We start from the raw sequence: 15,903 nt of genomic DNA on the forward strand, positions 1-15,903 counted from the left end.
ATGCGAAGCTGCTCTCACGATAGGTCACTTTCGACAAAGCCCCATACTCTGTGCGTCACACCCCCAAAAAGGAGGCGGGTCCAACAAAATGTGAACACATAAAATGATTAATGTCTCCACAACATCAGCGATACACGCACACACGCACACACACACACAGCTGCAGGTGTGTGCTGACGGCCCGTGACCTCCTCAGAAGTTCTCCTTGTAGAAGTTGAAGCCGAAGTGTTCACACTGAGCTTTGATGACTTTGGCCAGAGTGGGAGCGCCGCAGTAAAACACATGTACCTTCCCTTTGTTCTCCTCAGACACCTTCTGAAACACCTGAAACACACACACAGAGTATTTTATTAGGAGCTGATACTGCAAAACACACCGACGCTCCTTGATTGATAAAACTAAACCGCTATTGGAGAACCATCATGTCTCGGTCTCCCCTCTACTTCAATAAAATAAACTCCAGAAGAAGTAGTTTCCTTTCCAGGAACTAACATCCAGGACCTTAAATGTTTTAAATGGCCATCCATGGCAGCCTGAAACCTCAGAGATAGGTTCATTGCTAAATTTTTCAGTCTTTACAAAATTTTAAGGAGAACTTTCCGAATTTGTGATGAACTCATGTGTGGTGACTCCTGACAGAGTCTGGTGCGAATGTCCCCCCGAGAAGCAGATGTCCATGGGCGCTATTTTCTGTTTGTAGCCTCTATTTAAAGCCAAAACATTTTCGCCGTGTTGAGCCTGTCTGATTTAGCCCAACGTTACTTTATCAGGTCCAGGATCACATGTCACCCAAAGAGGACACTCTACCAAAACCTTCCAAAACTATTCAGGAAGGGTCCCAAACTCTCCTTGAAAAATACCAATAACAGAAAAGAAGAAGACCAAGTTAAACCAACGCAACGCCTCACCTTCCCCCACTCGGGTCGGCCCGGTTGGGTTCTGGTCCTCAGTCCAGTGATCGAGTCTCTCTTCTCCTTCTTGGCCAGAAGGTCGAGCGCCATCTGCAGGCCAATGGCCTTCATGTCGTTCTTGCTGAGCGCTGACGTCATGTACATGTGCATCTCCAGGAAGCGTCCTAACAAACATCAGCATTGTGTTAACGAGCGCACAGCAGCGTCTCTGCAGGACTTTAAACACCACGTGGAAGGAAATAACTCAATAATGAAAACTATTATTAGTGTCTTCAAAGTCTGTCTACATTTCCAGACGTTGTCCTGAATCTGCTGCTTTGTGTCTCTAATGACATCATCATTTCCAAAATTAATTCGTTTTATTTCTTAAGACCTGAAACCAGCGGCTGAGACCATAAACTCATCAGGAAAGTGTTTACTGAGCTCAGAGATGAAGACTTCCCTCACAGACGTCTATACGATCAATATTCACAGGAGATATTGGACGTCCGGTCGAGTGAACGTTGGCGCGCTTGCTGCCGCTGCTCACCGGTTGTTATTATTATCTACTATTACTATTTTTATTATAATTTTTTTTCAGTTGCTGACGACAATTTGAACCAAGTATCTAAGGCGCAACCCTGCTTTGACTTGTTTTCGCAATATCTGCGGGCTTCTATTGCTTGCGCTGCAGCTGTCAGTGTTCGGTCCCTCCGTCTGTGCTCAGTGCTCGGCCCTGATTAAGATGCGGATCCACAGGGTGTTGGTGTGGCTCACCTGGAGTTTTTTTATCCATCATTCATCACCCGGCGACAGCTCCTCTCCAGTACTCTGCTACGGATCTTTTGCAGCTCTGTTTCTGCCTGGCTGTCTCTCCACCTGTGGCTCTATACTTCTACCCGGACATCGCCTTCCAGCCCCGCCGCAGGTATATCCACCGAGGGCTTCGGCGGAAGTTCAACATCAGTGACACTAACTCAATATTTTCCATCTGGTCAAAAACTCGTCGTCCTCCCTGCAAGACTGACCACAGTGTGCTGGCCCACCTGGCTAGATCAACTAAGCCCACTGTCAGGCATGGCAACTCCAGCATCAAGTTCGGTCTATTAAACATCCGCTCTCTCACTGGTAAGGGACATCTCGGCCATGATCTCCTCTGTGATCGTAAGTTGGACTTTCTTTGCTTGACTGAAACATGGCAACAGCCCAATGACTTTGTTTCTCTCAATGACTCCACTCCTGGCGAGAAAGTAGCTGTGCAAACATCAAATATCTGCTCGGTTTATCAAGATATCGCATATTTGCAAAAGTGCTTCGACGTTTTCGGAGGCGTCTGCTACCCACCAGCTCGACAGCTAGCCAGGAGCTTGAGGGTCACTGAAGCCGCCGAGAATGGCACAACTCCCGGCACATCATTTTCAGATCACCGCGGAGTTTCGCTACTCGGGTTAAATGTAATATATAAGTCACTTAGACAACCTAAAAATGCTATTGTTGGGCTTTTTTCAGTGTTTTGTTTGTTCGTGAGTAAATCGGTTTGGCTGAGATTAAAGTTATTAGATTAGATAAAATAAAACTTTATTAATCCCCCGGTGGGGAACGTCAAACAGAAAACTGATTAAACAGAAGTATGAGCCAGTCGAGAATTTACGCCAGTGTCCTGTTATATTTTAGATAGCAAGAAGCAGACGGCTGAGTTTATTAAACTCCACCGAGACAGCGGCGACGCTAATCAGAAGGCGAGACCGTCCAATTTCACAGCCGTTTACTTCCGGCCTACCCGACCCTCTGAGGATCCGGCCTACGTAGACCGCGAAGGCTGGGTCCTCAGGAGGATGCAGCCCATGAATTTGGACACGACTGAAGTCTACACCGCCACAGCCTTAAAATTCAGGGAAATGAAGGACGCATTTGAGGGCCGCATTTCGAGCAGCCTTCAAATTGGGACAGCCTTCGTCGCGTCGCTGTGACGTAATCGGCCTTAAAATGCGGCCTTTAAGGCTGCAGACCCTGAATCGGGATACAGCCCCTGTCTCTGCCCCTCCCTCCCATTCATTTGAATACACTGCACTACAGCTCCCTGGATCTACCCCCACCATCATATGTACTGTTTATCGGCCACCTAAGCCAAACAAGGAGTTTTTAAATGAATTTTCTGCTCTTCTCACTCATTTCTCTGTACTTTCTCCAAATCTCATCATTGCTGGTGACTTCAATATTCATATGGACAATAATAAAATCCCTCTTTCCAGAGATTTTACCTCCTGCCTGGAAAGTTTTGGGCTTCTACAATACATAAAATTTCCTACCCACTCTAAAGGTCATATCCTGGATTTGGTCTGTTGTTCTGGCATTACCCCCACCCATTGTAAAGCCACATTGTTTCCCCAGTCTGATCATATATTTATTTATTTTGATGCAAACATAACCGCTTCCAAAACCTGTGTCTCTTGTAATATCACTTTTAGGAAAATTAGTAATATCAACCCAGCTGTTTTTTCATCTGCCGTCCACGACCTTCCATCTATCCACTGCTCCTCAACCCCTCACGAACTCGTTTGCCATTATAATGTCAACCTTCATAACCTTCTTAACATATTTGCTCCCCTTAAACATCGAACTGTCTCATTTTCCCGTTCAGCTCCATGGTTTACCTCCGACCTGCGTCACCTTAAAGCTAAAGGACGCCAACTCGAACGTCTATTCAAGAAAACCGGACTTACTGTACATAAAGAAATGCACAATGATCATGTTTTGTTCTATAAGGACTGCATTGCCTCAGCCAAATCTGCTTACTAGTCTGGTTTAATTAGCTCTAATGAAGGTAACTCCAGGTCCCTCTATTCATTGTTCAGTAAAATTACAAAACCTCCAGACACATTCCCCTCCCACATGTATTCTGTTGATTTTTGCAATTCTCTTATCTCTTTTTTCACTTGTAAAATCTCAGATATCCACCATCAACTTAACTCTGTGGGAGCTCCTGACTCTGAAGTAGACTTCCTGTTTCCCCCACTGTCTTCCTGTCAGCTATTTTCAAGCTTTACTCTTCCCTCCATAACTGATGTATCTAATCTCATTAAAAAATCTAAGCCATCCACCTGTCAACTTGACCCTCTCCCTACTGAGTTAGTTAAAGCCTGTCTTCCCTCTTTAGCACCTCTCATAACCAATATTATTCATTCCTCCCTGAACACTGGGATTGTTCCTGAAGCACTGAAAAAGGCTTCTGTTATTCCAACTCTCAAAAAGCCTGGTGCAGACCCCAATAACTTTGATCATCTTCGCCCTATATCAAATCTCCCCTTTATTTCAAAAATTCTTGAAAAAGTTGTCGCCGCCCAGCTTCATTCACATCTCAATGACCATAATCTCTATGAACCATTTCAATCTGGTTTCCGCCCCAATCATAGCACAGAAACTGCTCTGTTAAGGATTACCAATGACCTTCTGATGGCAGCTGATTCTGGCCTCCTATCCATTCTCATCCTTCTTGATCTTAGTGCGGCGTTTGATACCATTTCTCACAATATTCTCCTGAACCGGTGAGCTTCCATTGGTATTAGTCATACCCCACTTACCTGGTTCACCTCCTATCTCTCAGACCGCACTCAGTTTATCCAACTTAAATCCCATTCTTCAACTCTCTGTCCTGTTTCTGCTGGTGTGCCCCAGGGTTCAGTATTAGGGCCTCTTTTATTCATTACTTACATGCTCCGTCTTGGTTATATATTCCGAAAATATAATATAAATTTTCACTGTTATGCCGATGACACCCAGCTCTGCCTTTCTTCTAAACCCAGTTCATCCCTCCCACCTTCCTCCCTCTCAGACCGTCTTATTGAGATTAGACCCTGGTTCTCCTCCAATTTCCTCAAACTCAACAGTAATAAAACTGAAGTTTTACTTGTTGGTACAGCTTCTATCTTAACCAAAGCCCACAGCTTTTCCATTAACATTGAAAATTCTCCCACCCTTCCCTCCCCTCAGGTTAAGAGTTTGGGTGTCATACTTGATAATACTCTTTCATTCCAGTCTCACGTTAATTACATAACCCGGTCTGCTTACTTCCATTTACGTAATATTAACCGACTCCATCCCTTCCTTCCTCCCCATGCTCTTTCCCTCTCTAATTTGAAGCATCTCTCTCACCTTCCGGCTCCTCGTCGGCCTGGTCCATCTCCAGTTTGGTGAGCAAACTGACAAACCACTCGAAGGACTTCTGGTCTCTGTTGATCCAGATGAAGTCAACCTGCAGGGTGAAGAACATCCTGGTGTCCACGTGTGCTTCATTGCAGTACAGTGAGCTGTTGTTGGGATGCACTTTTCTTACTTTGCGCAGCTTCATCTCGCTGTCTTTGATGTTCTCGCACCACGAGTATTTACAGCTGGGACAGTTCTGCTTCCTCATGCGGTACCTGAGCCGCAGAAACACCTGGAGTCAGTTTTATATTCATTTCATGATTTTACTCACTGTAAAAAACAAACGGTGGAGAGGGTGACTGAACACGAGAGACGTAATTATAACGCGTCTAACCTTCTGAGTCCTAAAAGTAAAAAAAAATGAACAACTTTTTATTTATTGTTGAAAATGATCCAGTATCACATAACTCTATTTTCTGGCAAAGCTGAAAGAGGACATCACTGGAGCTTATTCTCATTGATTATATTATCACAGCAGAGCAATGAGGAGAGATCCTGAATAAACGTCCAGCATGTCGACAGATTACAGCTGATTATAAACTTGCAGTTTACACATGACTTGAACTGAACAGCTGGGCTGATGGAGGGACTGAGGGGTGGAGCACAGGTCTGTGGGCGTCTTACCGGTACATGATGCTTTGCAGGATGGAGGCGAAGGGTGTGATGCCGATTCCTGCCCCGATCAGAACGGCGTGTTCGGAGGCAAAGATCTGCCGTGTCGGAGTCCCGTACGGCCCGTCTACGTAACACTGTCACATGGCAGACATTCAACAAGAAGCTGCGTCTGAAACGAGCGATTCCTGACAAACTACGCCTGTGTCAGCTGAAGGTTAACGGTTTCACCCACAGTGTCAGAGGTGTTCCTCAGGGTTCTACTCTCGGTCCTATGTAGTTTCGGCTAAAGCTGTAAGTTTTTCAGAAACAGCACAATGACTCTGACCAATGTTCGCTCTCTTTGAGCTCTATTTTCCCAGCAGAGTCGGTTTTTACACAAACTCTTTCTACAAAGAAATACAGATGATATAAACAGTGCTGAGAACGAAGCAAAGGCAATGTGATGGATCTGCCAGGTCTCACTGCAAAAACATGGAAAAATCCTTTTTGTGTGCACATAGTAAGTAAGTAAAATGTATTTATAGCACATTTCACAGATAAAAATCACAAAGTGCTTCACAAAAAAATCAGAAATACAAATAAAAAATGTTTTTTTCAAACTCATATTAAATTATTTTAACAGGAAGAAAATTTCACATCATAGAGAAAAACGTTGCAAAATCAAACCTGTCAGTGTAAACCAGGGGTGGGCAATCTCAGTCCACGAGGGCCGGTGTCCTGCAGGTTTTAGATCTCACCCTGGGTCAATCACATGATTAGTTCGTTACCAGGCCTCTGGAGAACTTCAGGACATGTTGAGGAGCTAATTTAGCCATTTAAACCAGCTGTGTTGGTTCGAGGACACAACTAAAACCTGCAGGGGACACCAGCCCTCGTGGACTGAGATTGCCCACCCCTGGTGTAAACCCAAACCAAGTTTTTCACACATAAACCGAAGAATCTGAATCTGAACATATGAATCTCTTGCTGCCCTATAAGGAGCCGAAACTGCCTGAACTACCAACTGTCAGGGAGTTTAAGTCCATTTTAATAACATGTTCCTCCACCCAACCTCCAAATTTTGGGCTTTTTGGACTTTCAGGGGAAAACCTGATACTGTGTGCGAAGGCTGATAAAATAATGATAATAATTGTCTGCTGGTTCAACACTGCCACAGAGCTCTTCTCACTGTAACTTATACACAATCATATAAAAACTGATTCATGCTCTGAGCTCCTCACCTTGATGTTGCAGAATCTGTGGTTCTCAGTCAGCTTGGCAGAAACCTGCAGTTTAGAAGAAAACCAGAAACACATGTACTAAAACTCTTCTGTCAGTAAACCAAACACACATTGAAGGTGTCATCAGATTTCTGTAAGTTTACTGGGCAAAGAAAATGGTTCAAATATATTTCAGTAAGGAGGGGGGCAAAGTGGCTTGCAGATGCAGGTGTTATTTAACTACATGTTTTCTGGAACTAATAACAGAGATTTCCAACAATATGATCGAGGATATTTGTATTTATGTTGCTGATTTATTGAAGCATGTAGATAAACTTTACATGTCTGGCCCTTCATAGCGATCATTACGACGCAGGGATGAATGTCTCAGACTTATGATGTGGTTCGTTCTTCTCAGTGCAGTAGATTCATATTTGTTAAAGGCTGAACTCTCCTCCTGACCTCTCCTCGCTCTGCTGATCCCAGACCGTCTGGAAAAGGTTGCACGAGTCCCTGATCTCCGGACTCGGAGGCCTCCCCCGACGGCGAGCCGCTCTGTCGGTACATCGTCAGCTCGATGGCGCCGTCCTCATTAGACGCCACGGCTCCGTTACCATCGGCAGAGCTGAACATGTCGTCCTACAGGAAACCACATTGGAGATGTCACGCACAGGAAGCAGGCGGAGACCCAGCGAGTGCAGGTGTGTCAGAGTCTAACCTGAGCTCTCGGCAGCTGCCGGCGCTTCCGCAGGCTGGTGGCGAGTCTGTTGGGACCCAGAGCCTCGCTCTCCAGCTCTCTGAAGTACTCATACAGCCGGGTGGTCCACTGGCCCAGCGAGCGGATGTGCAGCCACAGAGTATCTGCAGAACGACAAGTGAAGACACAGAACTTACACCAGTTTCATTAGATGGTTAAAACCCACCCAGAGAAACTAAACAAAAAGGAGACCGAAGCTTTTACCTGAAATCTCATCAGAGAGGATCAATAAACACAAACCAACGTTCTAAGCTGAAAGGTTCTGCCATTCCCATCCACAGTTATACCTGCTGGAGTCTTTCAGCTCATTGTTCTCAGTGTCAGCAGGTGGAATCTGCGGGTTTTTTTACTAGAAATGTTACCTCATGTGTAACGTAGAGCTCAGACTCCACTGCAGTCCAGCGGACAGAAAGCCCTGAGAGCGCATCCAAAAGTCTGGGACCGGCTGAACCTATGAGGACTGTTTCAGTGCTGAGAGTGTGAGGTGTACCTGACTGCTCGGGAGCGCTGCTGATGGTGAACGGGTGCCACTCATATTTGGCGATCACTGGGATGTTGATGAAGACATAATCTCCAGGTTTGAACTGGAAGAACTGGGGACGCTTGATCACCAGATGAGTCACCTGACAGACAAAAAACACCATCAGACATCGGTGGACCTCGGGCGCCGATCGGGGCGCCGGGCTCGCTTTGTGTTCGGCACCTTGGAAGGCAGCAGGTTGACCTCCACGATGTAGAGGCCTCCCATATGGGACACGGCAATCCCCACGATCTTCTCCAGCACGAACACCAGACCTGGAACCACGAACCACTTCCAGAAGTTTGCACAGTGAATGATCAGCAGGATCCAAACCCACACATAGGACAGGTGAGACCAGTAAAAGACCTGCGGAGGAAACGGCGGTCAGCATCTCGCGGCAGGAAGCAGACCACGCACACAGAGAAAACCGTGTCTATTACCTCGAAGTGTCCACTGCGGCGCACGAACGTGCTGGAGCAGAGCACCATGAGGCAGATCAGCACCTGCAGGACGACTCCAGTCAGCGAGGCTGTCCCCTTCACCCAGCCAATCCCAGGGCGGGTGGTCAGCAGGTACTCCCACAGGCTGTACTCACCGCTCTCCGTCATCTGGACTGAGACAAACAGCACCGGGACGCCAGTCTACACCTGTTTACACCTGTATACACCTGTGTGCTTGTGGGTGTGTGCTTATACCGAAGTTAAAGGCGTGTGCGGCGGTGTGCACCAGCGTGAATCCGAGGATGGCGCAGCCCACAATCTGGTGCAGCAGGATGTTCTGATCCAGAGGAAACACCCTCACCACCCACGTGGCCCTGAGCCAGGTCAAACAGCGCCGCAGCATCAGCACCTGGAAACGAAGACGCCACCACAACACGCGTGTGCTGAGATTTCAGCTGGACTTACGCTCATACTGTCATGTGACACCACTCTGAATCACAGGATGGTGCAGCGGGTCCAAGCTCAGTGATGCAGCTTACGTGCTGATCTGACTCCTGGGTGTTTCCTCTTTCCTGGCTTTATCTGAGTTTGCAGGCAGCTCTGATTTGAATCAGCACATGTGTGTTTTGTTTTCAGCTGCACTGCACAAGATAAATAGAGAAGGAAACGTCTGTGCTGCCCTCTGCTGGACACTAAGACACAGCACAGCCCCCTCTCTGCTGATTCCTTTCCTTTGTGTGAAAGTACTCAGCTGTGGTGCAATGATTATTGCCTCACAGGTTTAGCTGGGTTAACTGGTGGCTTCATTCTGCTGGGTGATCATGAGTTTAATGACTGTGATAAATACTGTGGTTGGTACAGACAGCACCCACATAAACAGGAGCAGCTGCACGTTTGTTACTTTATTGCTTTTGTTGCTTTTTTTGTGTAGACAGAAAAAATCAGTCAGCGTAAAATTACTGTTTTATATCCACAATCAGTTTAGTTCTCCTCTGATACAGCTCTGATAGGTTTAGGTATCATCTGCTGTGAGTAGTGCATCAAATTTAAAAACCTTTTCATGAGTGTTATGTGTAGAAATGTGGCGCCATGTGGTGCTGGCGTTAGAACTGGTTTCACTGCTTCCAACTGGTCCAGACTGGACCCGATGGTGGCTATGTCAGGGGTTAATGCAGCAAAGACGGCCTTTTAGATGTTCCACTTATGCAGCCCACATCGCATGTCCACCATAGTGTGGATGGAACATGATGCTAATGGAAATGCAGGCTGAAGCCGAAAAGGCACGGTGGGAGAACCGGCTCTCGACCGGAAGCCATTTCTTGCACCGGCACCACGATGGAGGGAAAGAGGCACAGACACGTAAGGATGCAGTTTGTGTCATACCATGACGAAGGTGCAGTTAAAGTTGAGGCACTGGCCGCAGCCTTTGGCCACCATGAACCAAGGCCCACCGTAGCTGTGGCGCAACATGGCGACGATGAACAGCAGCAGATTAAGGAGGGAGTACACAGCCAGGAACAGCAGCTTCCGGCTGTTGTTCTGCCAGTAGGCCCGGGTCAGGTAGCGAGGGGTGTGACGCTTCTTCTGGTCCAGATCAGGAGGCTTCAGCCAGTTAGCAGCGCTGAGGGGAAGATGAAAAACAGAACAGGTGTATTAGCAGGTCTGCAGGTTTACAGGTGTATTAGCAGGTCTGCAGGTTTACAGGTGTATTAGCAGATCTGCAGGTTTACAGGTGTATTAACAGGTCTGCAGGTTTACAGGTGTATTAGCAGGTCTGCAGGTTTACAGGTGTATAAACAGGTCTGCAGGTTTGCAGGTGTACAAACAGGTCTGCAGGTTTACAGGTGTATAAACAGGTCTGCAGGTTTACAGGTGTATAAACAGGTCTGCAGGTTTACAGGTGTATTAGCAGATCTGCAGGTTTACAGGTGTATTAACAGGTCTGCAGGTTTACAGGTGTATTAGCAGGTCTGCAGGTTTACAGGTGTATAAACAGGTCTGCAGGTTTGCAGGTGTACAAACAGGTCTGCAGGTTTACAGGTGTATAAACAGGTCTGCAGGTTTACAGGTGTATAAACAGGTCTGCAGGTTTACAGGTGTATTAGCAGGTCTGCAGGTTTACAGGTTTATAAACAGGTCTGCAGGTTTACAGGTGTATAAACAGGTCTGCAGGTTTACAGGTGTATAAGCAGGTCTGCAGGTTTACAGGTGTATAAGCAGGTCTGCAGGTTTACAGGTGTATAAACAGGTCTGCAGATTTACAGGTGTATAAGCAGGTCTGCAGGTTTACAGGTGTATAAACAGGTCTGCAGGTTTACAGGTGTATAAACAGGTCTGCAGGTTTACAGGTGTATAAACAGGTCTGCAGGTTTACAGGTGTATTAGCAGGTCTGCAGGTTTACAGGTGTATAAGCAGGTCTGCAGGTTTACAGGTGTATAAGCAGGTCTGCAGGTTTACAGGTGTATAAGCAGGTCTGCAGGTTTACAGGTGTATTAGCAGGTCTGCAGGTTTACAGGTGTATAAGCAGGTCTGCAGGTTTACAGGTGTATAAGCAGGTCTGCAGGTTTACAGGTTTATAGACAGGTCTGCAGGTTTACAGGTGTATAAACAGGTCTGCAGGTTTACAGGTGTATAAGCAGGTCTGCAGGTTTACAGGTGTATTAGCAGATCTGCAGGTTTACAGGTGTATTAGCAGGTCTGCAGGTTTACAGGTGTATAAGCAGGTCTGCAGGTTTACAGGTGTATTAGCAGGTCTGCAGGTTTACAGGTGTATAAACAGGTCTGCAGGTTTACAGATGTATAAACAGGTCTGCAGGTTTACAGATGTATAAACAGGTCTGCAGGTTTACAGGTGTATAAACAGGTCTGCAGGTTTACAGGTGTAAAAACAGGTCTGCAGGTTTACAGGTGTATAAACAGGTCTGCAGGTTTACAGGTGTATAAACAGGTCTGCAGGTTTACAGGTGTAAAAACAGGTCTGCAGGTTTACAGGTGTATAAACAGGTCTGCAGGTTTACAGGTGTAAAAACAGGTCTGCAGGTTTACAGGTGTATAAACAGGTCTGCAGGTTTACAGGTGTAAAAACAGGTCTGCAGGTTTACAGGTGTATTAGCAGGTCTGCAGGTTTACAGGTGTAAAAACTGGTCTGCAGGTTTACAGGTGTATAAACAGGTCTGCAGGTTTAAAGGTGTATTAGCAGGTCTGCAGGTTTACAGGTGTATAAACAGGTCTGCAGGTTTACAGGTGTAAAAACTGGTCTGCAGGTTTACAGGTGTATAAACAGGTCTGCAGGTTTAAAGGTGTATAAACAGGTCTGCAGGTTTACAGGTGTATTAGCAGGTCTGCAGGTTTAAAGGTGTATAAACAGGTCTGCAGGTTTACAGGTGTATAAACAGGTCTGCAGGTTTACAGGTGTATAAACAGGTCTGCAGGTTTACAGGTGTATTAGCAGGTCTGCAGGTTTACAGGTGTATAAACAGGTCTGCAGGTTTACAGGTGTATTAGCAGGTCTGCAGGTTTACAGGTGTATAAACAGGTCTGCAGGTTTACAGGTGTATTAGCAGGTCTGCAGGTTTACAGGTGTATAAACAGGTCTGCAGGTTTACAGGTGTATAAACAGGTCTGCAGGTTTACAGGTGTATTAGCAGGTCTGCAGGTTTACAGGTGTATAAACAGGTCTGCAGGTTTACAGGTGTATTAGCAGGTCTGCAGGTTTACAGGTGTATAAACAGACATCAGTACTGACCTGATGGTGAGGTTCTCCATCACCTCGGGGAACGTCTCCAGTTCAGCTTTGAGCTCCTCAAAGGTGATGGAGCCGCTGTTGTCCTTATCGGCGGACTCAAACAGAGCCAGTGTGAGGTCATCCAGCTTCTCCTCCGGCAGTGAGATGGCGCTCTCACGCAAACATGACTTCAGAACCGTTTTCAGCTCGTCTGGATCTATTGAACCGCTGCCTGTTTACAGAAAGCAAAAAGGATTAAGTGAAACTGCCCCGTCACCTGGCGGGCTGACGATGATACCCCATCAGCCTTTTACAGAGTTATAAAAATGAAACATGGCCACAAAACTGATAACTGACCTCTACCTGCTTCAGGACGTCAGCTATCTCTTATCTACAACTGTTAGACAGACTGAAACATTTGAAAATAACTCTTGTTGTAAATGTTGTAAATGTTGATGCATGAGCGAATGCTGACCATCCACGTCGTAGACCTGGAACAGGAAGCGGAGCTTGTCGGTCTCGTTGCCGTGGATCAGGAGGTCCAGAGCTTTGAGCAGTTCGTCCAGGCTGATGGAGCCGCTGCCGTCTGAGTCGAACAGTGCGAAGAAACGCTCAGCAAAGAAAGACTGCGAACAATTAGAGGACACGAGTTATTGAGGCCCATTTCAGGTGTTTTTTCTAAACTGCTCACCAGTCCATTCTCACCTCTTTGACCTTGAGAGCTGTTTTGAACTCCTCCAGGTCAATCTCTTTGTCCTCTCCGGCGATGGTCTCAAACTGTTTGGTCACCCACTCCAGCCAGCGGGCGTCTTCGTCCAGACTCATGGTGACCAGCTTTGCTGCTGCAGCTGGTGGGGACAAGCCAGCAAGCATCAAACCTAGCTTTTTGTTTTGATCTGCCTGTTCATGTAATCCTAATTACTCTTCTTCCATCAGAGCGAACATGTGTTAACAGACCTCTCTGCATTGAATCATATCTGTTATTAACCTCTGTCTCTCTTCCACAGCATGTCTTTATCCTGTCTTCCTTCTCTCACCCCAACCAATCACAGCAGATGGCCCCGCCCCTCCCTGAGCCTGGTTCTGCCGGAGGTTTGTTCCTGTTAAAAGGGAGTTTTTCCTTCCCACTGTCGCCAAAGTGCTTGCACATAGGGGGTCATATGATTGTTGGGTTTTCTCTGTATTATTGTAGGATCTACCTTACATTATAAAGCTCCTTGAAGCAACTGTTGTTGTGATTTTTATAAATAAAACTGAATTGAATGAATCTGAGTTGCTCTGCTCTGTGAGTCTGCTGAGTCCCTCTGGGATTGATGGGTCCCATTTGAATCTCCTTTTACGTGTTTTATTAGCTCATATTATTACTCAGGTTGTCTCATCATATGCTTAGACTTGGTCAGAAATTCTTCTTGTCATATTTTAAAGGGTGAAACTCGTCCTGGTCCTTATTGTGTCACGGCCAGGCGGATCAGCTGCACGCTGATCAGCCCTCTCTGTTTCTCTTCCTCTTCTCTCTCGCCGGGGCGGAACTCACTGTGGGTTCACGCCCTCGGCCCACGCCCTCGACCCACGCCCTCGGCCCACGCCCTCCGGAGATGAGACACCTGGGTCTCATTAAGGGGAGCAGCATTTAAGCCAAGAGGTGACTGCTGTTCGTCGCTGGATCATTGTCTACCACGCGTTAGTGAAGTCAAGCTACAGAAAGTCTAGTTAAGAGTGTTTTCCTCTGTGCGTCGTTCTTAACCCTGTCTCCCTGTCTACAGGATTTTCCCCCGTGTGATTCCCGTGTGGCAGTGTCGGAGTGTGAGCCTGTGATCGTGTGTGTGGATGATCTGAAGAACGCGTGCTTTCCCCTGGACTTCCCTGGGGACCCCTTCTCCCCTCACTCAGCTGTATATAGCACCCCCCCGCACCTTCTTGTATATACACCTGGTGACTTGTAAATAAATCCTTCTTGTGAGCATCAGAACTGGAGTCCTGCGCTTGAGTCCTCCTCCAAACCGTAACATATTGTCCTTGTCGAGACGCAGGGACATCTCTTCAGGGTCAACAGTGTTAACGAATTTAAGATGAAACCAGGTCGTGCAGAAATTCAAAGAGAACGAGAACCAGTTCAGAGTTTCACAAACCCTTTCCCGCATCTACTGTCACAAATGGACAACTGTACCCTCAAACACACAATAATAACATGGACTGAACCACCACTCACAACCACCAGCACTTTATATACCTCTGTAGAAACTATCTACACCCTCACTTATCTGTAGGAATTATATCTCACTTATCTTAACTGCACTACTGTATAGCTCTGTGTAAATAATCATTCTGTACATTCGATAATTTTTAATCCTACAACTGTTTACAACTTGCATAGTTCCCATTTCTGTATAGCTGTATATCCCAGATTCTGTAAAGTTATTTATTTCATATTTATATCCTGTTCATAGCCTGTACATACTTATAGTTATAGAATATTCACAACATACTTCATACCGTGTACATTATAACATACCATAATAGACCCATTTCTGTAATATACTCACATATCTATATTATTGCTAATATATGTTGTAATATATCTATATCACTAAAGCACTTCTGGATGGATGCAAACTGCATTTCGTTGCCCTGTACCTGTGCATGTGCAATGACAATAAAGTTGAATTCTATTCTAATTCTATTCTATTCTAAACGACTTTACTCTGTGCATATGCAAAACTAGGATTGGATTAATGAAATGAGCACACCGGCCTGTTTTGTAAATCATCATCATTTGGAAGCAGGACAAATGTGCAATCTGTGTGAATCTGAATGTCTAAATCAGCGTCATTATTGTAAAACAGGCTCGGGCTGAAAGAACGGGTGTTTGGATATCATCTGGCCTTTAATCTTTATTCTTTGCACCATTTCTTGTTACTGCAGCAACAGCACGGCTATGTGTCCTTCAGAGGCTGAGGGGTTCCCTCTGCCATGTACAAAACAGGTTATTACTGCACTACATGAGGAATCACTGAGGCCGGCGCTCCTGACACTCAGCAAGGCAAATAAAAGGAAAAGCTCTTGTGGAGCAGCTGTGTAATAAATCTTCGGACTGCATCAACCTTCATAAGAGGAGTGATGATTGGAGAATGCAAACCAGCGTGCAACCAGCGGTAAAAGTGATGATGACGATCACATGATTCTAATTTTTCCATCTTTCTGTAAAGCCGGTGTGTTTGGTTGCTGATGTCATGCAGACATTTGATTGGTTGGTGGTGATCGAGTCCAGATTTGGTTCTGTGCAATCACTTTTCCAGGGAGATCATTTAAACTGTGTTAAAAACAGCATGAGTCTCAGTCTGAGGCCTGCAATGCATTCTGGGAAACATTCAGGCTCTTCTCAGCAGGTGGGACAGGTGTGTGCTCAGAGCAGGTGACAGTAGGTGAAAGGTCTCCTTTTACCCACATTTAGAGACGAGCATCATCTTCCAGTTGAGGTTGTGTCAAAGCCTCTAATGCAGCTGTATTTGAAGTCTTTTCCTCCCCGTGGCGGTAACGATGGCGTTCCCGTTCTG

General features: G+C 46.0%; 1 protein-coding gene across 4 annotated transcripts; it reads right to left on the bottom strand.

The window, feature by feature from the left end:
* Positions 1 to 192: 192 nt before the first annotated feature.
* Positions 193 to 13,174, bottom strand: nox5 (NADPH oxidase, EF-hand calcium binding domain 5). 4 transcript variants are annotated; one of them, XM_085358876.1, is made up of 16 exons: positions 13,055 to 13,174; positions 12,825 to 12,975; positions 12,371 to 12,581; positions 10,008 to 10,245; positions 8,880 to 9,033; positions 8,625 to 8,797; positions 8,368 to 8,550; positions 8,155 to 8,287; positions 7,632 to 7,768; positions 7,358 to 7,546; positions 6,929 to 6,973; positions 5,718 to 5,842; positions 5,224 to 5,308; positions 5,043 to 5,142; positions 909 to 1,075; positions 193 to 324 (listed from the first exon to the last, which is right to left on the bottom strand). In XM_085358876.1, exons 1-16 carry the CDS (start codon positions 13,172 to 13,174, stop codon positions 193 to 195), a joined length of 2,343 nt encoding a protein of 780 aa, XP_085215002.1. The 4 variants fall into 4 exon arrangements, with proteins under 4 accessions (XP_085215002.1, XP_085215004.1, XP_085215001.1 ...); XM_085358878.1 differs by having other exon boundaries at positions 7,370 to 7,546; positions 7,626 to 7,768; XM_085358875.1 differs by having other exon boundaries at positions 7,626 to 7,768.
* Between the last annotated feature and the right edge of the window lie 2,729 nt (positions 13,175 to 15,903).

This window comes from Diplotaxodon limnothrissa, linkage group LG7 (genome assembly GCF_057381915.1).
Source record: "Diplotaxodon limnothrissa isolate DT_005_m linkage group LG7, D_limnothrissa_male_GT1.1, whole genome shotgun sequence".
Classification (NCBI taxonomy): domain Eukaryota; kingdom Metazoa; phylum Chordata; class Actinopteri; order Cichliformes; family Cichlidae; genus Diplotaxodon; species Diplotaxodon limnothrissa.

Excerpts from the sequence above, each read along its gene's own strand:
- nox5 (XM_085358875.1), bottom strand. The coding sequence starts at position 13,174 with ATGAGTCTGGACGAAGACGCCCGCTGGCTGGAGTGGGTGACCAAACAG. Across the intron at positions 8,798-8,879 it reads CGCACACGCCTTTAACTTCG|TCCAGATGACGGAGAGCGGT; the intron begins GTATAAGCACAC and ends TGTTTGTCTCAG. Across the intron at positions 5,143-5,223 it reads GCGAGATGAAGCTGCGCAAA|GTTGACTTCATCTGGATCAA; the intron begins GTAAGAAAAGTG and ends TTCACCCTGCAG.